Genomic DNA, 24,451 nt, shown 5'->3' on the forward strand with positions numbered 1-24,451 from the left:
CACATAAGGGCTGCACAAAAAGGCTGACAGCAGCCCTACAACAAGAAATTTGGGGCAGCACTGAGTGCCATGAGCCTGGGGCTGCCATCCTTGCCTCGGCATCATTAGGGTGGGCTCAGATCTCAGGTGAAGGTGCTCCTGCCCTGTCAGTCACAGGATGCTGTTGGCTCACCAGCCTGAGCTCCTCCTGCTTGGAGATGTAGAAAATCTGTGGAGAGGGTGGAGCAGAGTAGTGAAGTGGGCTCTGACATCCATCACTCTACTGCCAGGAGGCACTCCAGTCTGAGGGAAAGAATTGGAGGCAAGTCTCCCCCTTTTTCTTCAGAAATGGTGGGCTCCAGCACCTCTCACTGCTCAGAGCTGAACCCAGGTCACATAAACCACATTGCACATGACAGACACACAGAAGGAATTTTTCTGGTGGCAGACTTGGGTACTGCAAAAGTAAAGGGCATTCCTTTGATCCTGCTGGCAAGGCGCAGATTATCCTTACATTGTGAGAAACTTTATTTGAGAACCTGTCCTTAATGGCTGACAAACTGATTCTTAATATTGGTTTTAAAGGGCTCTGAAAAAGACTACAAGCTATGGGTGATTTCAGGAAGAGAACATGCTCCTTACCCTCTTATTGGTAAGTTGTTGACATTGTTTTGTTTTTCAGTACTCGCTCAGTTACTACTGCTGTAGGAAGCAAGAAATAGAGAGAAGACTGGAATTCAGTTCCCTCTTTTGTTTTTCCTGTTTTTTCTCTTACTTCCCTATCACGCGAGTTTGCCTATCTGGGGAGCTAGTGAAATGGTCATCCTTTGTTTTGAAGAGCAAATGTCTTCTTGTGTCACTAAGAGGTTGAAAAAGTTCATTTATTTCTGCCCCAGTTTTGCTGCATGAGCCCCAGTGTTTCTGCAGAGTCGGCCTCTCCAGTCACCTCCTCTTCTGGAGGTTGTCCAGCTTTCCTGTATTTCTTCCTACATCTTGTCCCCTCCTCAGCAAAACTCAGCAGAGTTTTGAGAAATGATCTTTCCTTCCACAACTCAAGCTAACTGATTCAATGGGTCTTTCCCAATCCTGTATTTCTCATTCTGGCTGATAGCTCCCTTACTAACATTCTAAAATGCTTTTCAAAACATTTCAGGACCAGGAGTCAACACAAATCTCAGAAGTGATTGGATGGAGTGGTTTGATTTTGGCCCATGATTCACTAAGAACAAATCCCTTTCCATTAGTAAGAACATTTCCCAGTAGAAGCCCAGCATTACTTGTGTTGTATGAGTTTGCAGATGATTAGAACAAGAAAAACTTGTGGATTTTCTGGGTTTTTTTTTCCTGCAAATCTAATCCCAGTAAATCTTAGCATTCTTTCTCAAAGCAGCCTTAGCTACAAATGCTTCACTGGTGTCAGACAACATTAATATTTATAAAATGTCTAACTTGTGCACCTTATAGAGAGTGAAAACTGTTTTGCCTTTGAAGCATACCAGACTTTGGGTTTCTGACCATTATTGTGCATCTTCTTCAGATCAAATCACATCCATGGCTTTAAGCATAGAACCACAGAATTCAGAAATGGGAAAGGCCTTTCTAATTGACTGACTCTCGCTGCAAATTCAAGTTGCAATCCTTGGAAAAGAAGAATCTGACTTGAAAGTGATGCTGTTCTTGATACTTTTGCAAAGGTTTATTAGATAAGGCAAAATTTTGTTATAGATGCACATCAGAAGCAGGGTTTGACTGTGCCATAGCTTCATCCTATAATCTCAAATAACATCTCTTCCATTCTCTTTGTTTTCAAGTCTAACTGCAAGCTAACTAAAACATCTTAGCATTGTACCCACATTTAATATATTTAATCCACCAGATCTTTAGACAAGTCGGAAAAGCATCTTTCCGCTGGCATTTGTGAAAGCTCCTCCAGAAATGAATTGCCTCTGTGTAGTCCCCAAAGATGCTGGTTAAAGCCAAGCATAGCTCATTTGCATCAGCCCTGTGATTAATGTTTCCTTCCTGTTTCAGCCTCAGAAAGGAACCATAATTGTGTCTCATTTGACTGAGTTGATTGCTGTTGGACTTAACATGTTGAGGGAGGGAAGATCACTTCCACACTGGAATTTTTTGGTTTTGCATACTCAGCAGAAATTTGACGTGACTGATCCCAAAATCTCATTGCTCTCCAGAATGATGTGAGCAAGCAGTACCTAAACTTTCAGTGCCACAATAAAAGCAGTAGAAAGAGTAAACACTGAATTCAGAAATAGTCACTTTTATTTTTTTCTGACAGGCTCTTATGTGATGCAGCTGTAATAGATCTGATTTTACTTTTACATCTGTTTAACTACACCAAACACGGTAACTCCCTATCTGCCAGTGTATGATTTATGCCCGTGCAAATATGGAGAAAAGCAACAATTCTTAGATTACTGAGAAAGTGCTGCGGGCCAGCAAGCAAAATCTGCTTTTCCTCCAGGGCAGATGGAGTTTTGCAAGTCTCCAATCAATCCAACAGAGATTATTACGATTTCTCTTTGTACAGGACATGAATATCCCTTTGGAATTAAAATGAGCCACATTCGTGACGCTATGCCCCACGGATCAAAGCACTGTGCCTGCCCCAGGCAGCTTCAGGGCCCTTTCTTGACGGAGCAGCTGCCCCAGGAGCTGCAGTGCCAGTTTGTGCTGAAGCCCAGCCAGGTGGCCGTGTGCCAGCAGCTGAACGGTACGTTGTCCTCTCACCCCCGATCTCTCCCCACAGCTTGGCCACCTGGCTCTGCTACAGAAGGCAAATGTGCCGGGCTGGGGGCGCAGTGGGGAGCGCAGGGGAGCGTGCAGGTGTATCTTCCAGCTGCTCGGGGGATTTTGCAGTGTAGCTCTCACTGATCTGAGTGCGCTGTTGTATGTGTGTCATCTTTGTAAGTTACATTTTGACAAGCTGCCTGTCAAGTGATTGTTCTAAAGTCAGCAAAAGAAAGACAGAATCTCTCCCCTGCAATTTTTGTGCGTCTGTTAGCTGAGCTTTTCTCTGCAGCCCTTGCTGTGCTCTGTAACAAGGCAGGGTGGTTTCACGGTTCAAGAGTTAAGGCTTGACTTTGGCACAGAATTCCCATGCAACATTTGGCAGCAGCCTTCATGTCAATAAGGTACTTAGGACTACACACCTACCTCACTGGGACTCTCAGGTGGCAAAGTCTAGGCAGGTACTTGGGTACCTAGATGAGGTGAGCAAACAGAACTTTATTTCAGTGCTCTTTGACTAAAATAAAGAAGGTATTTTCTTCTGCCTTTGGCCTTGATACTGTAAAAATATCTGCTCTCTGTTTTGCACTCTGTTGTCAACGACACAATGACTGCTCTCTGCTCATGATAAAACAAATAAGGAGATAGTGACAGGATTGGGAAATTAGACTCAGGGCAAGGATACATCCCATGATGTGTTTTTGTTGTTCTTAACTCTAGCATTCTCAGCTCAATTAGGAACTCTGCCCTACTTCATCATTAATAACCATATCATAGAAAAAATAACATCCACACTGTTATCCTGGGCACTCCCCAATACTTAAGATCTCCCACAATATATAATAGAATCCATTCGTAATGGTTTTAGAAATTAAATATAGTGAAGCTATACCAGAGTCCATTACAAATGATTCTGGAAATTTATTATATTTTATATAAATTAATTTCCTTTCCACATGCATTTATCCACCCCCTTCCCAGTAATTTGTATCATATATTACTTCATGGCATATTTTAAGAATGAGGCAATCTAGTAAAGGGGTGTAATTAGGTTTACAGGCCCTGCTTTGGCAGCTGATGTTGACTGGCAAAAGAAAATAGAAATGCAAATCAGGCCTGTAGAGTTCTAATGCAGATGTGTTATCATCAGTGCTGTGCAAGCTGCAGGAGTGGAGTGAGCCTGGCTTGGGGCAGCAGAAGCCTGGGGCAGCCTGCAGGTCACGCACAGGGACTGCACTAAATGGGAGAAAGAGGCTTTCAGTCCATTCAGCTTTCCTTCTTTCATCAGACAAAACCTGTTAAAGTGATGCATAGGTGTAACTGCTTGCAAAGCAGGTTAGCTCACATACAGAGCTGTTCTTGTGCTTTTCCTAACTGTTTTGGGTTTGGAAAATGGCAAAAATTACCTGCGTGTAAGCCAAGGCTATGATCTGGCATTTGAGCTTCAAATCAGCAAGCCAAAATCTGTGTTGGGTACCCACTGGGCACACTGCCACAAACAGAGAAAATTCACTATCTGTAACCTCACACTTCACTGCCACATGCTGTCCTCCCTGCCATCACTTGCCATCACTTCCCTGCAGCGGGATACCACTGTGCTGGACGTGCTGTCCCTCCTGGAGGCAGCCAGGAGCAGCTGCCCAGCTCCACCAGTGTGCACCACAGTGAGACAGCAGTGTAGGTGCTGACAGACAGGCATGACTGACAGCTGGCCCTCATGTCAAGTAAGTGGCTGTGTGGACACCAAATGTGGTAGTGTAACTGCATCAACTGTCCTGGTAGGATGGTTAAAAAAGTACAGGAGAATTTTCTGTGTGGAAGAAATGGAAAGTTTCTGTTGCCTCTGCTGTAGCCTTTCAGCATGTAACAGGAATGGTCACCTACCAGTTAAACATAGCCATTAAATGATGCTCGTGAGCACATTGTTAAATAGAGCTGAAGATTTATTTAGAAGTTTCTGGTTGGTTTCAAGGAGAGGAAATGCCATTTTCACGGCTAGGACACTAACTATGAATAGACATTCCCTTCATGTAAAATATGAGCAGAAGAGGTGGCTGCTCTGAGCTCTGACCAAAATTTTCCAACAAACTGGTATTACTTTTTTCTGATTCTGGCTTAGAATAATCCACCAGAGCAAGGCCATGAGGTCTTTATGTGGAGGTACTTCTGCAGAACAATAATTGGCATCTGTCTTGGCTGAGAGCAGTGTGGCCTTCTCCTAGTATTATATAATTTTGCACAGGTTCAAGGAAAGAAAGTGTACACCCACCCCTTCTCATCTCCTCTTCAGCTTAAGACTTGTGACCACCCTTAAAAAGGGGATATGAAAAGGATGAGTTTTCCTGTATTTCAGTGAATGTTAGTTTTTAAGGGACAGGGTATTTCATTGCCGCACATCAGTTGTTGGTTTCTGCCCTGGTATGCTGAAGAACACTGGCTAAGATTTCCTTCCTGTCCCAGGAGAGAGCTGCAGTTCGTTGCAATGACCCCTTGTTCGCATTCTCAGTTTGAGACATGGCTGTTAAGGGAGGAACCATCAGTAAAAGACTGAGAAGAGTTCCTAATTTTAAGACTTTTTTTAAAAATTCACTTCTGCTATTCCTTGTTCTCCAAAATAGCATCCTAATTTTTGCTTCCACTGAGATCTATAGGGTTTACAGAAAAAAACTAGTATGTGTTTGCCGTTGTGTCACTAAAACGCTGGCAAACCTTGGTTTGGGAAGCAAACCTTATTCAGGTGCTAATATCCAGCTCATGTGAAGGAAAAAAAATGTCATTTTGGAAGTTAAAGGTCAGTTATGGTCTCCCAAAACATGATGTGTCAAGTAAAGCCTTAGACACTGCCAGACTTAGTTTCTTTAAGCTTTGGACTGCTTAAAATGTATATCCTCATTATTTTTTATGAAAAGCATTTTTCTTCAGGCTTTCACATTCATATGTTCACATTTGGAGTTAAACTGTAACTTTTCATCCTGTAAGCATCTAATGAAAAGACTTCCACCCATTCCCAGAGGGAGCATGATCTGGAATGGGATGACGTATAATGAAAATCACTCTTAGAGCTAAAAACCAAATTCTAATAAAGTATAGGAGAGAAAAGTATTGAAGAGAAAAATCTGGTATTGTACCAGAGTCCTTAATTCTGCAAGCCTTGGTTCAGGCCTCCACAACAGCAGAAAGTAAAATGTTTGGGAGAACCAGCTAGTTAAAATGTGTATGGGGTAGGCAAGCAACTAAATCAATGCTGTCTGGCTTTGAAAACATCTCAGAAAGGAAAAATATATCAGAATAAATTTTTCCCAGTTAGAACTTCTGTCATAATCAGTCTGCACTCCTTTTCCTTTTAGCAGTAACCCATGCTGTTAAGAAGACTTCACAGTGGCTGATGTTGAGAAAAGCCATATAAAAACTCCCTTTTTGTGTCCCATTACCAGTATTTCCTTCTCTCCACAGTGCAAGCGAGAGTTCAAGTTAGTACGCCTGCGCGGATATCAGATGAGATATGTTACAATGGAGACAAGCAGAGCCCATCAGTGTGCTGGCAGCATGCTGCAATGCCATCTGGAAGGCATTGATTAAAGGGCAGGCACCGTCCCTGGGCCACAGTCGGCAAATGCTTGGAGTGAGAACACTGATGATACTCTTGCATTGTGGAGAAGAGAGCAAAGGCAGTGGCTTTTCTTGGCCTGAAAATGCCCTACCCCTTAGCTGACTCTGGTGGTATTTGTGGGGAGAGTCTCCCACATTGTCAGGAGAGCTAGGATCACCCTGGACAGCATGCTGAGGTGAGGGCAGTGGATTTGCCCCCGTGGTTGGAAAATGAATTATTTAGCAGAGTGCAGCTCTGTGTGAATTCAGTAAGCTGAGGTTTGCCAACCTGCACTTGCTGGAGAGTGCTGACACTGCTCCAGCAGTGCAGGGCAGATCCTGGTGATCCCCTTCAGGGCATGAGTGAGGCAACATATTCTACACACATACATACCGAGGTATGTACATGGTGGATTAGGCTTAGATGGATGCAAGGAGTTGGTTGAGTCCATGACATTTTTTCCTTTGAAACCATAGCAACCACCAAAACCAACTAGAATTGAAATGCATTTCTCATAATAAACACCTTTCTCTTTCCCCAGACTTAAGCCAAAAGTCATTTAAAAGGAAAAGATCTATCATAAATTGGGCTTTTTGGCGTGGCCCAGGCAGTCACTTGGACAATGCACCCCTCTCCTCAACATCTGCTGCTCCTGGGAAGCTCTTTGGCCTCTTACTAACAACCATCTGTGAGGATGACAACCTGCCCAAACCCCTCTTGGTGAGTCCCAGGCTCAGGGTTGGGTCTTACAGTGGTGGAATTTCTCTTGTGTGGTAAATACGGATATGTATGTGGAAGTAAATACGGATATGGATATGGAGGATATGTTTGTAAATGGGACATTGAAATTACCCAAGCAAAGAAACCAGAAGGGTTTCCATAGGGAAACCTCATTGTGATTCCCAGCAAGAACTTTGGTTTTGAACATATACTGTGGTCAGCCCCAGTTAATAACAGCTTGAGAAATGCATGTGATCAGTCTGCTGCTCTGGGCTATTTCTCCATTATAGCCCATGCTGTAAGGCTGGTTTCCTAATCCTCACTTACACAGTGTAAATAAATGCCACATTCACACATATTTTTTAAACCACTCCCAAGGTCTTTGTAAAATCCCCACATCCATAAATGTCTCATCTACTGTCCCATATAGGCAGCCCACACATGCATAAAAATGCCACCTGCCCATAACTAGGCAATTTCAGAGCCTTTCTTGAAGTCATTCCAGGGCAGGCAAGCACTCCTGAGTCCTCATTTTTGGGCTGACTGCACCACTGCAAAAAATAGGTGGCAATGTGGAGGCTACAGTAGCATCTTTTCATCCTATCTTGAGGGATCTCTGGTACTGAGGGTGCTCTGAAAACCAGCCTAGGACCATGAAGAAGGTTGTTCTAGAGCCCATTACTAGGTGTAATTAGGGCATGTATGTATGTGGCATTTTTGGTCATTAGAAAGCCCTGTTGTCAGTACAGCAGATGAAGGATTTACAGAGTGGGAATGAGCCCTGCAGGATTGGGCCCATCATCCTAACAGCCTGACTTCTGGCTGGGAGAAATTGCCAGAACCCCACTGAAGTAAGTGGGTTCATACTAGTTTACAAGAAGAGATGTTCTGTCTCCTAAGCTGGTGCTTGATGTGCTCTTTTATCACTGCCTGAATAGTGAATCATACCACGATGTTTCAGGTCTTTTAACAGTGTTTTCTTCTGAAGGAGAAGTGTGCATTTTCATTATTTAGGTTATTTAAATAAGCCCTCCAGAGATGGATTCTGTATGGCTATGATCACCTGATCTCTCCTTCTCTCTGTTTAAGAGATGAGCCAATGCTGCATTTCAGAAGTTTCTCCAAAACATAAATAATAGTAAATTTTTATTTGAAAAAAATCCCCGAAGTTACTAAGCATAGAATCACAGCTTGGTAGACTTTCTGCTTTGAATTTTAAACATTGTGTTTATACCACAAAATATAACTTACTTCTGAATTCATGCAGCATCTCTGGAGAGCAGAATGTTGGGGGACTGAATGGGATTTATCTGCAAGAGAAAGAAAAGATCCGGGATGAATGCTGCAGGCATGCTGGATAACTGCTTCAGAGCTTCCAGCTTGCTTTCACAGCCGAAGGGCTCTCTTTTAGCCATTGTAAAAGATCTTTTAGCCATTGCAAATGATCTTAGCCATTGCTAAAAGAGACACTGAATTGTCTTGCACCATAGCATCATTCTTGTAATTTCATTTTGGCATGGTTAGTTTGATGGGGGCTTTCCATTTTTATCTTGTGAATACTTTGTTCAAAATGTATTTTCAAAGGGTTTGGTCATGTGCTAACATCCTGTGCTGTGGGACTCAACCTGTTTTGATGGGAGAGCTCTAAAGTCCTGCAAAGAGAATGAAAATGCTGACATGAGTCCTGCTGCCATGAAGGTGCTCCTCCAAAGCATCTGCACTTCCATGAATTCTTGATCTTGAACTTCTGCAAGAGCGAGAAAGAAACATTAAAGAAAAAAAAGGAAAAATAATAGCTTCCATTAGACTTGTTTCCTCTGCTGTGTGGCAGGAAGACCTACCTTACAGCCGAGACCAGGAAAGTCCCCAAACTCCATTCCTTATCCATTACTATTCACTAATTCAGTTTAATGGTGACTGACCAGTGTCCCAGGACCCTCCCTCTGTGTCCTTTTTCTTGCCATAATTTTTGATAGCTTGGTCCTCAGGCCACTGTGTGCATACAGATAGTCCCAGAGACCGTCTGCACGTGTTTCCCCTTTCAAAGAGATACACATGACACGTTCTACATTGCATGGAGCAGGCCTGCAACAGTTGGCCTGCATGTCTGAGAGATGGCCCTCAGGAGACTGCAGAGAACTAAGCATCTGGCAAATATCCTGAACATGTTATCTCAGGAGAAGTTTCTGCATTTCCTTTTCTCCTTGTTTTCTTCTTAGTATTGAACAGAAAAAAATCAGTCCCTCCTGTTATTTTAAAAGCTAGGCAGGAATCTACTTGTTTTCCCTTCTCTGTAATAAGCTGTCTACTTGTTCAATCCTATGCACCCTCACTGGCTTCAGGGAAGCCACAAGCTGAGCTTTATCCCCCTTGGAGTGACCTTCCAAGCAGGAGCATCTTGCCTCAGAGTTGGTTCTGCTGACAGCCCTGAGCTGCTTGCAGAGACTGATACCGCTCACAAGCAGCAAAGGGGTAAAAACCTGACTCTGATCTGCTGTAGAAGTGCAGATATATATTAACAAACAAAGCACTTTCTAGATTAGATAAAATCCTCTTTTTTTTTCAGATATCAACAGTGAAACAGAATTCTGTCTGTGGTTGGTGATAATATTAACTACAATGATGAGCAGTGAGGGTCTCATATCTTTCTGCAAAGCTGTGTCTGGCTGAGGCCACTGTCAAATGCAAAGCTTTGAATTAGACAAACCACTCTCCTTTTCCCATACCACAGCATTTATATGTTTAAATGACTTGGCTGAAACTTGCACGGGTCCTGGTTTATGAAGAAAGTTCGTGCTCAGCAGTGGCAGCACAGTATTTCTGAGGGGATGTTTTCCAAAATGAGAGCCCCAAATCACAACTTTGCTGTTTGGAGGGTGAGCCTTGTGATTTCTGGTATTTTTTTAGGACCAAAAGGTTTTCAGCTGTGGCAAAAATGGCAAAATTACATTTTAGTGGCACTGGACAATAAAATATATTTATGAGAAATCCTCTTTGCCTTTTTAATTTTTTTAGGACATGCTTTCCCTCCTTTACCAAGAGGGGCCTTCCACCAAGGGTATTTTCAGACGCTCTGGAAGTGCAAAAACATTCAAAGAGCTAAAGGAGAAGCTTGATTCAGGCACTGAAGTGGACCTGGCCCGTGAATCCATATTTGTGACAGCATCTTTGTTTAAGGTATGTGAAGAATATTCCTGTCTCTCTTCTTGAGTTAGAGCAGCACAGATTCTGTGCTCTACCAGGGAGGGCTTTTCTCCAGGGACAGGCCCAAAGAGGAATGAACTAACAAGAGTAGGGTGGCACATTAACCTTTTGAGGATCTCTACAGGAGGCTAACACTGAATTGGGATGAGGAAGAGGAGTAGCCAACTTGTTTTGCTGACAGCTTTCCTGAGGTCTGTGCTACAGCCTGGTCCTGTTACTCTGCATATGAAACACTAAAAGGCATGTATGCAGGCCAGTCTCTTTACACATCAGTGCTACCCTACGCTGCAAATCCTAGTGAGTTTATAGTGTTGCCATAAATATTTGGATTATTTTTTCCGTCTTATACAGTCTTGCATGTCAAAACCAATGTCCCTTGTGCAAAAAATGCATCATAGCTTCTCTTACCCTAGCTATTTTGGGAAGCTAAGATTTGACCTTCTTCCTAAACTTGAATGATTTCCATGCCCATGGTTGAGGTGTTAGTAAAGAGGAGTAGCAGGACTATCAATGACTAGTTTAAGTACTCCATTGATTAGGGGAAGGAAGGTAGTGATGCCTTGGAGTGCTTATGGTCTGGAGGTATTTGAGCTTGCCAGCTGAGGAGAAGAAACAGAGACTAAAGATGAAATGAAGTGATAAGTAAAGACACGCGTTATGTAACATCAAAAAAGCTGGTCTCACTGCAGATCTTTTAGTTCAGCAATATCAGATGAAGCATTCAAATGCCTCTGTTTTGACAGGAAAGGGTAGAGAAAGGCCAGAAAATAATCACTTTAAGAATAACTTAAAGTGCCTCTATCTCAGATGATTTTCTTCTGGTTTTGGTGGTTGTGTGTAACAATATACCTGCCAGTGAGTGCTGTCCTATCGATACATCCTCTTGTATCTGTGTATCTTATTCCTACTCCCACACATGTCCCAGAACAGCTGCTCACCTGTTTTGTTCTTCTTTTCTCTTGGTAAGGATTTTCTCCGCAACATCCCAGGCAGTATTTTATCATCCCAGCTGTGTGATAAGTGGGTCTCTGTGCTGGATCAAGGAAATAATGAAGAGAAGATAAAAAGCATCCAAAGGTAGTTATTTATATTCTCTGCATTATTTTCTTATAAATGTATATCCCAGAATGCAGAATCACAAATATTTAACTTGCAATTACATTTTTTTTAACAAGAACAAGAACATATCTTTGATGCCTTCCCTGGTTTAATGCGTGGACCATGTTACCCTGTTTCTGCATTTCCATTATATTGACTTGTGTATATCTATGGAAAGCAGTCACTAATGTGAAGAATTCTGGTTTTACATGTTTTCAGGTTAATAGAGCATCTCCCCAGAGCTAATGTTGTTCTGTTACGTTACATCTTTGGAGTACTGCATGCGATAGAAATGCGATCTGAAGAGAACCAGATGAATGCCTTTAATCTAGCTGTCTGCATTGCACCTAGCCTGCTCTGGCCTCCTGTATCCTCCACTCCTGATACAGAAAGTGAATTTATTAAAAAGGTAAGAAACACTTCGGTATAGCAGCAAACCAAACCACCCTTCATCCCATTCAACCAGGCTGTTGGTTGGAAACATGAGAACACCCAGTACCTCTTCAAATCAGGACTTGTCCTCTTATCAGGGCTGCATTAACATTCATCAATCCATTGTCATAACCTTCCTGGAAGAAGGGGAGAGAGGTCATAAAGCAATGCCCAGTGTATCAGCAAAATGCTTCTCTCATCAAGAAGATCTCTGGTTGTGGTGACCTTGTAGCAGTTCAGAGTAGAATGGAAAAGATGTTTACAAGGAGATGTATCAGGACAGTTTATCAGGCCCAGGAGACTGAGAGAGTAGTTTCTGGCTGCCTTCATCGATGGCAGTTTGCTCCTGTTCCTCATCTGTATGGTAAGCTTGTCCTGAGTTGAGTAATAGAAGATCTGACATCTCTCTCCCATTACTTTGTTGCAGATTTCTAGTGTGGTACAGTTCCTAATTGAGAATTGCTGCAGGATTTTTGGAGATGAAATTACCTCTCTCTTTGGAGAAATACTGATGACATGCAAGAGAGAGAACAGCTCAGGTAATGTAGTTTGATGTTTTGATCCCATTAAGACAGATAAACTCAGCCAGGCAAAAGATTAGTATATTCCATGGAAGAATGCTGTTCCTTCTTCATGTGGTGTTCCCAGATACCTCTTTTTCCACTCAATTCCCCAAAGAATTAGTCATAATCATTCATTCAACTTACCTAGACCTGGATCATATCACAAAATGCTTTCACAAAGACTCTTGCTCCTATACCGGTCATCTGAACCACTACGGTTAAAAAAAGGAGGGAGGGGAAACAAAGAAAATGAAAAATGAAAAAAATCTCACAAAACTAGAATTTTTGCATCAGCGTGTGTTTTCCCAAAATATCAGGAGGTCAGTGATCAACAATGGTCATAATACAGCTGTCGTACCATTACGTTAGGGTTGAAACTGTCTATTCACTATCAAAAGAGACAGATCTCCAGAGTTTCAATGGGACATCCAGATTTTGCTGCTAGCACAGAAAAATCATGGAGCTGGTGACTGAATGTTTGGCAGACTAATTGAGAGAGGTTTCCAGATTTTCATTAATGCTTTTTTTCTCTCCAACCCTCTAATTTTTACTGGAGTTTTGTGTATCTCCTAAAGTATTTCTAAAGCAGCATTTTTGTAAAATAAATTTTGTCCCAGGTGGCCTGTACTGAAAGTGGTAATGGCACTTTTGTCAGCATGTCTGACTGACTGTGTGTGGCTGTTTCAAACTCCTCATGCACTGCCTCCAGTGAGACTGGGTGAAATTTGGCCTGCCCCCTTCCCAGGAGTGAAGCACATGGGATCTGCTGTGCTGGGATGTGCTGGCAGTGAGAGCTCAGACTCACACCAGGTCACAGCAGCTGAACGAGCTTTCAGGCAGGCACTGAGGCATGGTGACTGCCCGTGCATGAACCGTGTCTGCTGCAAATGTGAGATAAGGCAGCTTAGCCTAACCCAGAGCAAAAGAAATTTAATGTAATTCCAATTATTGCAGATACAGGATAGAGTCCAGGTGTGCACTGCTCAATGCAGATGAGGTGGCTGTTTAAGCTGACCCTAAAACTTCACAGTGTTGCTCTTAAAAATACTGTATTTTCTGGAAGAAGTAGAGGTAAGAAGTATGCTCTGATCTCTTCATTTGTCTAAAAGAAGGAAAGAAAGGTTAAATGTTGCTTTCAATGTCCAATAATGAAAAGAAAAAATAAATAAATTACCATATATGTATGTATATATGTAAATTATTGTTTACAGCTGGATTAGCCACTATCCACTTAAAAAAACCAAACCAAAGCAAAATCACAACAAAAACTCCCTAACCCTTATTTGTGCCATTATCCTGTATTTCTTGACTGTACAGTAGCTTAGTTCTCTCTTCAGCTTCTCCAGTTCAAAATTAAGAGAGTAATTTTTTATGAAATTATTAGTACTTTTGCTTGAAGAATCTTTACAGGGCAAATGCTCCTTAAAGGATATTTGCCAGAAAAAAAACCAAACAGAAGCTGCTTGTCAAAAGGGTGGTTCAGTCACTGATGTGTTAACACTTGGTTTGTCCTTGCAGACGTTGCTTCTCTCCATCAGAACGACTCTTCCTATGACAGCCTGGAAAATGAGGCAAATGATGAAGCTGACTCTTCCTCCAGTGACTGGATTAAAACCCGTGATCTGGATAACAGAAGCAGGGAGTCTGTCTTCACTCTGAGCGATGGCGATTCGGAGCAGACGGAGGTGGATGAAATCCAAAGCCAAGCCAAACTGAAGCAGTTGGCAATTTCTGCCGACGTGCACCCACAGTTTTCCATGCAAGAAAACTCAAATGAGTCTCCCTACTCCAGTGGTTTCCCCTCAGCAGCTACCTCGGGTGCTCCCAAGACTGTGAGGAGGCACCGGCGCTCCTCCGAGCCTGCAGTTGGCCTCCAGAGCTCCAGCTCCGCCCGCACCGATGCTGGGCGCGAGAAGGCAACGCGCAAAGCCAGCTGTGACGTTGTCCTGTCTCACGAAGATGAAGAGTGTCTCTGCCAGCGCCAGTCGTTGCAGGTGGAAAGGCAAAAGCTCGGCAATCAGAGCTTGCTTGTAGGGATTAACGTTGGTAAAAGTGACAACACAAACAAAAACGTTGAAAGGAAAGACCTGTCTCATTGTCTCCTGCCTCCAACGCCAGAGGGATTAAATATTTGCTCAGGATTTAGCTCTTTTAGCCGGTCTTCTTCTGGGACATCTCCATCTGTGTCGTCAATTTGCTCCCTGGACAGTGCTTTCTCCCAGTTTTCAGACCAGGCTCTGTTTACCTTAAGTGAAACCTCCTCCCCTTTTGATAGCGCTTTCCAGTTGCTAAAGAAACATGAGGACACTGCTGCTGCCGTGGCTGATGACTGTTTTCTTCCACCCACCACAGTGCCACCATCTCCACAACCTACTGAAACTGGGAATGACAGGGGCTTGGTGGGGCCCAGCAGCAGGTCAGCACCCCTAAAACCTACTGATGGAGTCGATGGCTGTTTCAGTAAGCCTGAACTTCAGCCATTGCCTCTGAAAGTCACTGGGAGAGACAGACTTCATGATCAAAGAGGTGGTCTAGAAAAGCATTACAGCAATCCAAAGTTTGAAGAGACTGACCAAAGCTTTTTGCAGAGGAATCTTAATGCTTAAAATAAACACCATAAAGAAAATGCCTTTGGTGTTGATGTGTGTTCATTTTAAGTTTAACATCCAGATTGTTCAAATTTAATTGAGCAGTCTCCGGATTCACAGGTTTTCTTTTTTTAGGAAACTGAATAATGTTCCAATATAAAGCTTTGCAGGAACATTACAGGAATAATAAAAATTGCTGAGAAGCAAGCAAACAGAAATCTCCTGAAAATCTGGAAGAGACCCAGGAGGTAACTAAGGCCAGTGTCCTCTTCCCTGACCCTGCGAGGGCAGCGGGCTGCCTGCTGGGCCTCTCTCCTTGACCACTCGAGTGTTGAGCCTTGCAGATGTGAGTCCCAGTCCTTTGTGCTTTTGATGTAGCGTGCAAAGTCAGCATAGCTTCCATAACTGTGGTAATATACTACTGTTCTGAAACTGATAAATATGACCTTCATTGTCCTCTAAGGAATAAGTGTGTTGTTTTCTGTATGTTTATACAGTATGTTCAATAGGTGTAGTTATTTCTTTCATGCTGCAAAAGAAAGAAAAAAGTAAGCCCAAAAATATGTAAAGGGAAATGCTGAATCTTGTAACTAACACCTTGCAACTCTGTGTTTCATTTATTGTGCTTTGTTGGCTGTTCTGTTCATGTTTAAGTTGTGAATAGTTTCTTAACATTGCTGTAAATGGCATTATGTATTATTGCAAGCAGAACACATGTAATTTTATTATGCAACATCTAAAACATAAAACCACAGAATGGATTGGGTTGGAAAGGACCTTAAAGATCATCCAGTTCCAACCTCCTGCCATAGAGACACGGATACCTCCCACTAGACCAGGTTGCTCAGAGCCCCATCCAACCCAGCCTTGAGTACTTCCAGGGATGGGGCATCCACAACTTCTTGGGGCAACCTGTTCTAGTGCTTCACCACTCTCTGAGTAGAATTTCTTCCTAAACGAATCCTGCTCTCTTATAGTTAAAAAACTTGCCCCTTGTCCTGCTGCTATCTGCCTGTATAAAAAGTCACCTCCCTTCTTTTTATAAGCCCCCTTAAAGTACTGGAAGGCCTAAGTGAGGTTTCCCTGAAGCCTCCTCTTCTCTAGGCTTAACAATCCCAACCCTCTCAACCTTTCCTCACAGAAGAATTTTCCATTCCTCTAATGTTCTTTATGGTCCTTCTCTGTGCTTGCTCCAGCGGGTCCATGCTCTTCCTGTGCTGGGACCCCAGAGCTGATGCAGCCCTGCAGGTGGGGTCTGAGCAGAGCAGAGGGGCAGAATCCCCTCCCTGGCCCTGCTGCCCACCAGTGGAGGCAGCCCAGGACACGTTTGGCCTCTGGGCTGTGGGAGCACACTGACAGCTCTTGGCCAGCCTCTCATCCTCCAGCACCTGCAAATCCTTCTCGGCAGGGCTGTTCTCAGTGAGTTCTTCTCCCAGTCTGTACCTGTATCTGGGCTTGTCCTGACCCAGGGCAAGGTGCAGCACCTTGCACTTAGACTTGTTGAACTTCCTGAGGTTCTCATGGGCCCACTTCTCAAGTTTGTCCAGGTCCCTCTGGGTGGCATCCTGTCCTTCTGTTGTGTCAACTGCACCTCTCAGCATCCTGTCACCTACCAACCTGCCGAGGGTGCACTCAGTCTCACTGTCTGTGTCCTACATATAATATCTTGGAATAATGCATTATCTAAATGCTTTGAGTTTGTATAATATATCCTGTTAAATTTTGCTATTATATATGTTCTGAAAAAAATGTGTATTTTTGTACTTGCAAAAAACTGCTGCTAATTTTACAAGTTCTGTTTTGTTGTTATGGCACTGGTATTGATGTGTATGCATTCAATGCTATATATTAAATATTATTTGTTATGTCATAAATTCAATTTATATTCCGTGGAATTTTTTTATGTGTCAGTTCTACAAGCTATTGCTGAAGCAGAATTCCCAATGATACTACTGAAAATCTCGTGTGAGAAAGGACTGAAGCATTTTTCTTCCACTTTGAGTGGCATCATTTCTACTGCATGTCATCATCCTGATGATTTTTGTAAATTCTAGTAATTCTCAAGCAAGAATTCCTACTCTTTCTCTTCATCTAGTGGTAGGAGGATGTTTTCAGCTAATGGGATTCGGTCAACAATATGGAGGTGAAGAGAGATCTCATAGGATAATGCCTATAAAGATTGGGAGCAAGGAAAGGAGTGGAGTAAGCTAATGAATGAGAGCAAGATTTATTCTTTAATATTAGCAGGTTCTTCTTTTTCATATTCAGCTATTTCAATGAAAACAGTAGTATGCAGAATCTGATCTGTAACAGTCACCTTCCAAAGGTAAAATACTTTGTATGCATTTTGATACCTGTCATGTAGCAGCCCTACAATACACCTCCTTCAAAACAAACAAAGAAGACTGATTGATGTGATGCTATTTTGAAATAAAACAGCTACTCTGCATTTCCATTTCTTTTCAAAACAGTAAAAAGCGTATTGACATGCTGCCAAGTGTACATCGAGTAGCAAATACTGATTCATTGCATCAATAATAAAGCTTTAGAAAATCTCTAGTCTCTGCAACATAAATTTTCTGTCCTGCAAATGGTATCTTCCTGCAAGTCACTTATCTCTGCTGTCTGAAGAAAGAGTATATCAAGAGTATATCAAAGTGTGCTTCGATGTAAAGTGAGTTATGTGTCTGCTTTTGAGTTGTAGCTAATGCTGGAGTGATTTCAGCTTTAAATGTATGGCAGACAAGCTGGATGTTGACCCAGCACAATTTGAAATGCACTTCTGTCTTACAAGATGTACGCCCTTCTGCTGCACGAGGCATGTTCTGTGACAATCACAAAAGAGAGCACTAATGGGGAAAATCACTGTCTGCAACACCTCTGGGCTGCGAGCACACAGTGAAGGAATTAAATGCTGCTAAGACCCAAAATTGGTCTTAATAATACTGAACCTTTTTAGAGTGTCAGATGCAACTGAGCACTGCAGTAAGCATCCCCCTGGCTCTGCTGTGGGTCTCCTCCATGGGCTCCAGGTGGATCTCTGCATCCCCATGGATCTCTGTGGGCTGCAAGGGCACAGCTGCCTCACCATGATCTGCTCCAAGGGCTGCAGGGCAATCGCAGCTCCGGTACCTGGAGCACCTCCTGCCCCTGCTCTGCACCGAGCTGAGTGTCTGCAGAGCCATCCCTTTCACATACTCTCACTCCTCTCTCCAGCTGCCAATATGCATTTTTTCACCTTTCTTTAACCCTGTTATTCCAGCTGCTGGGCTCAGCCATGACCAGCAGTGGGACCATCTTGGAGCGGGCTGGCATTGGCTCTGTTGGATACAGGGAAGCTTCTGACAGCATTTCACACATGCACACATGCATCCCCCCACATCCACACACGCCCACATTCTTCTGTAGCCCCCTGCTAACAAAGCCCTGCCAGGTACATCCAATACATTCTGTGAGAAGGTGGTGGGCTAGAGGTGGCCCCAAGCACCGAGGCCCCTCTTGTGTGCTGAGTGTCCTCCACACATCCTGCTCACCGTGGGTCACCTGTCTCCATAAACTCCTTGTAAGCCTGTCTCCATAAACTAGGGTGGCTGCTTTGGAGGAGCTGCTCAAGTTTTTGTGACAAATGGTAGGTGAGATGTTTCCCAAATGCTTACTTCTTTCATGAAGATGCAAAACCTCACAGAAAAAACATAAAATAAAAAAAAAAGACTGAGTTAGGGAAGAAACAGTGGCTGTGACTTCTCATTTACTGCAAAGGCAGAAAGTGAAGCAAACTGGCAAATTACCTCACTACTTGGATTTTCTGTCTCACAGGGGTTAAGGTTCTCATTGTTAATGAGCATCCTGCATCTGTTTCACAAGTGCTAGCCATCATTCCTTTCAGGTAATTTCAGAGATTACTGTAATGTGAATTTAGAGCAATTTGTTCTCAGCCTGCTTTGAAGGGGTTTTTTTTTTTTTTTGGTTTTTTTTTGTTTTGGTTTTTTTTGTTGTTGTTGTTGTTGTTGTTGTGGGTTTTTTTTGTTTGTTTGTTTGTTTGATTTTTTTTTTTTTGTGGGCTCTTCCATATTTCTTCATCAATCTCATAAATGCTATTGCTTCATCCCTGCAAGTTTTATCTCTCTAGCACAGCCCAATTCAGGAAGCAGGAAGACAGGTGCCATCTAATCCTTGTCTAAAAGAGTTTTTAGAGTTCAAGCAAAATGGATTATAGATCCAAGAAATGAAGCATGACCTTTAAACTGAAGGTGTCTCTCTATCCAAAACTCTGAATCACTGGATTTCTGTTAATAGCTGCTGTTTCACACCCTTTATTGTTCTGGGGACATATGTGGTCCTAGGACCTGGTAGCTGACATCTCATTTCCAGATCTGCTCATGATCTACACTATGATATTTGACAAATTTTTTTGCCTCCTCTGCTGCCTCTTTTGCACCACTTGTTCTTTCTCTAAGTATCCTGGTGTGCTGGGTCACGGTGGTGGTTAGTGTTCCTCCCATCCTAAACATAACTGTTCAACCATGCACAAGCAGACATGGGGGGCTGGGAGGTGGCTGGTGCTTTTGGGGACCACATTCAGGCAGCTGTAGAGAGTGCTGAGGTCCCCCTGAACCTCCTTTTCTCCAGGCTGAACACCCCCAGCTCCCTCAGCTGCTCCTCACAGGACTTGTGCTCCAGACCCTTCCCCAGCTCCGCTGCCCTTCTCTGGACACGCTCCAGCCCCTCAATGTCTTTCTTGCAGTGAGGGGCCCAGAACTGCACACAGGATTGGAGCTGTGGCCTCACCAGTGCTGAGTACAGGGGCACGGTCACTGCCCTGCTCCTGCTGGCCACACCAGTGCTGATCCAGGCCAGGATGCCATCGGCCTTCTTGGCCACCTGGGCACACCCTGGCTCATGTTCAGCTGCTGTTTGCCAGCACCCCCAGGTCCTTTTCCACCAGGCAGCTTCCCAGCCACTGTCCCCAGCCTGCAGCGCTGCCTGGGGTTGTTGTGACCCCAGTGCAGGACCTGGCACTTGGCCTTACTGAACCTCATACAATTGGTCCTGGCCCTTTGATCCAGCCTGTCCAGGTCCCTCTGCAGGCCCTTCCTGCCATCCAGCAAATCAACACTCCCACCCAAACTGCAAACTGACTGAGGGGCATCTCAATTCCTTCACCTAGATCATTGATAAAGATATTAAACAGAGCTGACTGTAAAACTGATCCCTGGGGAACATCACTTGTGACCGGCCACTTGTTGGATTTATCTCTATTCCCCTCCACTCTCTGGCCTCACACATCCAGCCAGAAAAGAGTTTTCACTCGGCAAAGAGTTCACCTGTCCAAGACCTGAGCAGGCTGTTTGCTCCAAGGCGAATGCTTCAGGTGACAGCGTTGAAGGCTTGTGTCAAAGACAGGTAGCTCATGTCCAGATGGAGATAGCAATGTTCATCACAGCTGGAGAAATTTAGCTAAAAGCAGCTGCCTCAGACAATTAAATAAACATAATGTTTTGGAACAATGATTACAGAATCAAGTATCACAGAATATGCTGGATTGGAAGGGACCCATAAGAATCAACGAGTCCAACTCTTGGCCCTGCACAGCGGCATCCCCAAGAGTCACACCACATGCCCAAGAGTATTGACGATGATGTCTTAAATAATCCAGAAAAGGTCTAAGAAACCAGCAAAAGCTGTAGTCTTACATCCAATCTTCAGGTTATCCCAAGAAACATATATTAGGAGCAGAGACTATGATACATTTTCCCTCAGTATTTAGCATCTCTCCATATCCTGTGTTTGGAATACCTGGACATAGCCTCAGTCGAGACACCAGTGGCCATCCTCAAGCACTCTCATCTGGAGGGAGACCCAAGGCACAAGCCACACTGAGACTTTTCCCTCTCCAAGGTCTGATGTGGGAAGAGGCTAAGCAAGGGGCTGCGGCTGCACTGAGCCTCATCTTTGTGCAAGGCCGCTTCCGCGTGGTAGAGTCCTGCGCTCCTGCCAAGTGTGAGAGGCACTGGAGCATGATGTCTGCTGGCTGAGCAGAGCCTCACATCAACGTCGGGGGAAGGGAGCCAGCTCTCCCTTTCACAGACGTGCTTGCATGATTTCACTTGCTCCCAAGATCAGTTACCAACATCTCTCTGTTGAGGCCACTGTCAAGCTAAACTGATTGACACACTGGTGTCCAAAGGGGAAGATTCTTTGGTTAAACGTGTTGAATATTTCTGTTCAATGTTCTGTTCTGTTCATGGTGCCATACAAGGCCTAAAGGTTTTGGACATAATTTGTATTTTATAAATGTGTACAATGCAGTCTGTACTGTCATTTTTTCCTTGATAGTAGGTTTGCTTCAGGCCCTATTTTGTCGGTTTCATTGTGCCTTCACTGCAAATGTCAGCAGTTCCTCGAGGACAAGTACTCAGTTGCTGCTGCCAGTTTCATTAAGTTAAATATTTCAGATTTAGCCATTCTGTGACCCTGCATGGGAGAGGTGTTTTCAGTACAGAAATTATTTCTCTGCATTTGATTCTCATGTCACAAACTATTTCTGTCAATGTGCTACAAATCTGCTCTCAGGCTCGGCAATAATTCTGATATGACCATCGGAGGCAAGGCTCTCTTGCTCCTCCTCCTTCTCCTTCTCTTGGCTTTTTAGAGTTCCCACAGGGTTCCCTGCTGCCCCAGAGGCTGGGACGGGTCGGGGGGCTGGGTGGTCTGCCAGCCAGGGAGAGAAGGGACTGGAATGTGCTGCCAGCATGCACAGCTGAGGCTACACCATCCCAGCTGAGAGTTTAGACAATGACCTGACAGTAAGGGCTGGTAAAGACAGAGTGACCTGTCTTTAAAGAAAGTGGAGGGTGACCCACTGGTGCCTGAAGCCTGGACTCAAGAGAATTCCCACAGGAATTAAAGGGCAATGTGGCTGTAGGATCCCAGTCACTTCACCTACACCAAGGGAGCCCCATCCCATTCTCTTAGGCTGTCAGAGGAGAGTGGTCAGCTCAGAGCTCCTGGGTGAACCCCACCAAGGCATTAGCGGGACCCTGCAGGAACATGAGGTTCATGGTGGGCTGTGAGGGAAAAGTGTTTGAGGATGCTGGATGGACAACCTCTTAGGAGATGCTGCAAGTGGGCTGCAGCACTGTTCCAGGCTTATTATGGGAGGTTTAGGGTAAGGATCAAAGGCAGGAACAGGGAGGGATTAAGATGGACAGGGGAGGAACCAGCATGAAAAAATAAGGGAAAAAGAGATTAAAGGGGCTGGTGTGGATGACAGCTGGCTGGTCAGAACACAGTCCTCTGACTGAGCCCTGTACCTCATCGCCACAGCCTGCCCTAGTCTTACTAAACATTCAGAGGTAATGATGTAACTAATTATGTGTTACTACTACTAATTATTGTTTCATTCTCTCAGTTGCCTTTCTATGTGAGCACATGTTCTTCTCTGAGTCCATGTAAGAGACCAGCACCAACCTTCAAGCCAGACAAATGAGCAGCTGCAACTGAGCCAAGCATCAGTAGCTGGAATGAGACCACGAACTTCAGAGATTGGAGGGTACCAATGCCAGCACTTGGGGGAACTGGGGCCAGCACTGGGGCACACAAAGTAGCCAGTGCCAGATATTGGAGAGACCCATTTTCCATGTGTGTGTGCATATTTGCCTGGTGGACGTCAATCCTGATGAGCTGGAAGGAGCAGTTCCTGTCACGTGTGCTGCTCACGTGTGTGCCAGCACTGTGTGCAAGTGGCTGCCTCACAACAGAGAGAGCAGTTTTGAACAAGAAGGGGGGCTTAAAATGTCAAGTGCTCCATGGACAGCATGTGCAGATGTAGTCAAAATTGCTTTGAAAGGACCTAGTGCAGGAGAGGAATGAACTCCCCAAATCCAGTCAAAACCACCAAGGGGTCAGTCGCCATTTGCTACAGGGAGCAGCTCATGTGCAGCCTGACCCCGAGAAGGCAACAGCAGCTCTGTTAATGCTACGAGTTAAATGTTTTCCCCGAAGAAATGGTTTTTACCTGAAACCCTACTGAAAGCACCATTGGAAGTTCCCTTAGCAGGGGAACTTAGCTTAGTTCCCTCCCAGAGCTGGGAGCCTGATTGGGTGGGGTGGCTGGAGGTAAGGCTGAGCTTAATTGCTTTATTGGCACAACTGCTTGGGAAAAGGACATCTGACACCAAGTCCACAGGCGTCCATGACTTGAGGAACCTGAGGCGACCAGGCAGACAAGGAAGTTCATAGCTCAAAGTCATCTTTCCAAGAAGGACTTGGTCTCCACAGATGGCTGTCATTGAAAGATTGTCTTCACTGCTCAGGCCCAACTGAATACTTCCATGGCATTGCTATCCCTCTACTGAATGTCCAAATACTTGCAGAAATGTGCAGCATCTAAATGATGTCATGCTTTTCATCCAGAGATAGATGAGGAGTCTGGAAGGTCACTTTCAGCAGAGTTCCTGGGCTTGGGCTTAGCTTCTATGTGTAAATAGTCCCAGAGAAATCCAATAAAATTGCTTATGCACTTAAATTCCTTACTGGGCTGGAGCTCTGCCTATTTTCTGAATAAATTAGAAACCATACCAGATGTTCCTGTTTTATTGAAAAAAAATTATTCCTATGAAGCTTCCATTTACAATTTTAATTTATATTACAGAGGTCTATGTATTATTTGATAGAGACTTCCAAAATATTCTTTTATGATGTAAGAAATAATAAAAAGTATTCAATACTTATGCATCCTGTCTAGATAGAATAATTTTTAAAAAATTAAAAAAAGGATTTTTCCAATAAAATGTTTGGCAAAGCCAAAATCTGAATTTTTTCCATTTTTTATCTCGGGATATGAATTTACTGTCAACTTGTCTGAAGTGTGTAAATTCAACAACATGGTAATTGGTTTACTACGCAGAAACTGAAGGCTCGGACTTTGCCAAGAATTTTTACACTGTAAATTCTTCACTTTCCTCACATTCAAAAAGGCCATAAAAGCCATAATTCTGAAAACAGATCTCAGTGAACAAAATCTCAGCCCTGCTTCAGGGTGAGGAGACCCATATGATGTGGGTGCAGAGCAGGTCCCACTGTAAAATGGGTTGTTAGTCCAGGCTCATCACTCCAAGGTATTTATGGCCTTAATACAGCCCCCATACTTCCCTTTCTGTTAGGAATGCTTAGACTCCCATCTCATAAAAAGATGAGTGCTCTCACCTCTGATTTTCTTCTGTGGCTGATGCAGAAGCAGGCCCTAAAACCTATTTATTTTGTAACAAATTTATTTTATTTGGGTTTATTGCAATGAATGGGAGAAGGTGGGATTGGCTGCCAAACTTCCAAAAGCAGGGTACAACACCTCTCTGCTCTTCAGATCTGTGTCACCAGTTGGCTGTGAAATACTTTCTGAGGAGGGACAGGGAAAGGACAGTCCTTCAGAGCAGGACAGAGACAGAGGTGGCCAGGAACACTTGGACTCTGGACTCAGGTCCAGAACAAACATTCATCTGCTTCTCTGTCCTTGAAGCATCCCAGCAGAC

At 43.8% G+C, this 24,451-nt stretch overlaps 1 protein-coding gene across 3 annotated transcripts in view; it reads left to right on the forward strand.

Annotated features, from left to right (window-relative positions):
• ARHGAP20 (Rho GTPase activating protein 20) overlaps nt 1-14,959 on the forward strand; it is a 56,601-nt gene extending 41,642 nt beyond the window's left edge. For all 3 annotated transcript variants that reach the window (XM_068181355.1, XM_068181356.1, XM_068181354.1), the window contains 8 exons: nt 565-631; nt 2,528-2,710; nt 6,858-7,036; nt 10,052-10,213; nt 11,208-11,317; nt 11,558-11,747; nt 12,198-12,309; nt 13,852-14,959. In XM_068181355.1, the coding sequence (XP_068037456.1) occupies nt 565-631; nt 2,528-2,710; nt 6,858-7,036; nt 10,052-10,213; nt 11,208-11,317; nt 11,558-11,747; nt 12,198-12,309; nt 13,852-14,939 (2,091 nt within the window). In that variant the 3' untranslated portion in view covers nt 14,940-14,959. The remainder of the gene's footprint in view (nt 1-564; nt 632-2,527; nt 2,711-6,857; nt 7,037-10,051; nt 10,214-11,207; nt 11,318-11,557; nt 11,748-12,197; nt 12,310-13,851) is intronic.
• The last annotated feature ends 9,492 nt before the right edge of the window (nt 14,960-24,451 follow it).

This window comes from Anomalospiza imberbis, chromosome 2, assembly GCF_031753505.1.
Source record: "Anomalospiza imberbis isolate Cuckoo-Finch-1a 21T00152 chromosome 2, ASM3175350v1, whole genome shotgun sequence".
NCBI lineage: Eukaryota > Metazoa > Chordata > Aves > Passeriformes > Viduidae > Anomalospiza > Anomalospiza imberbis.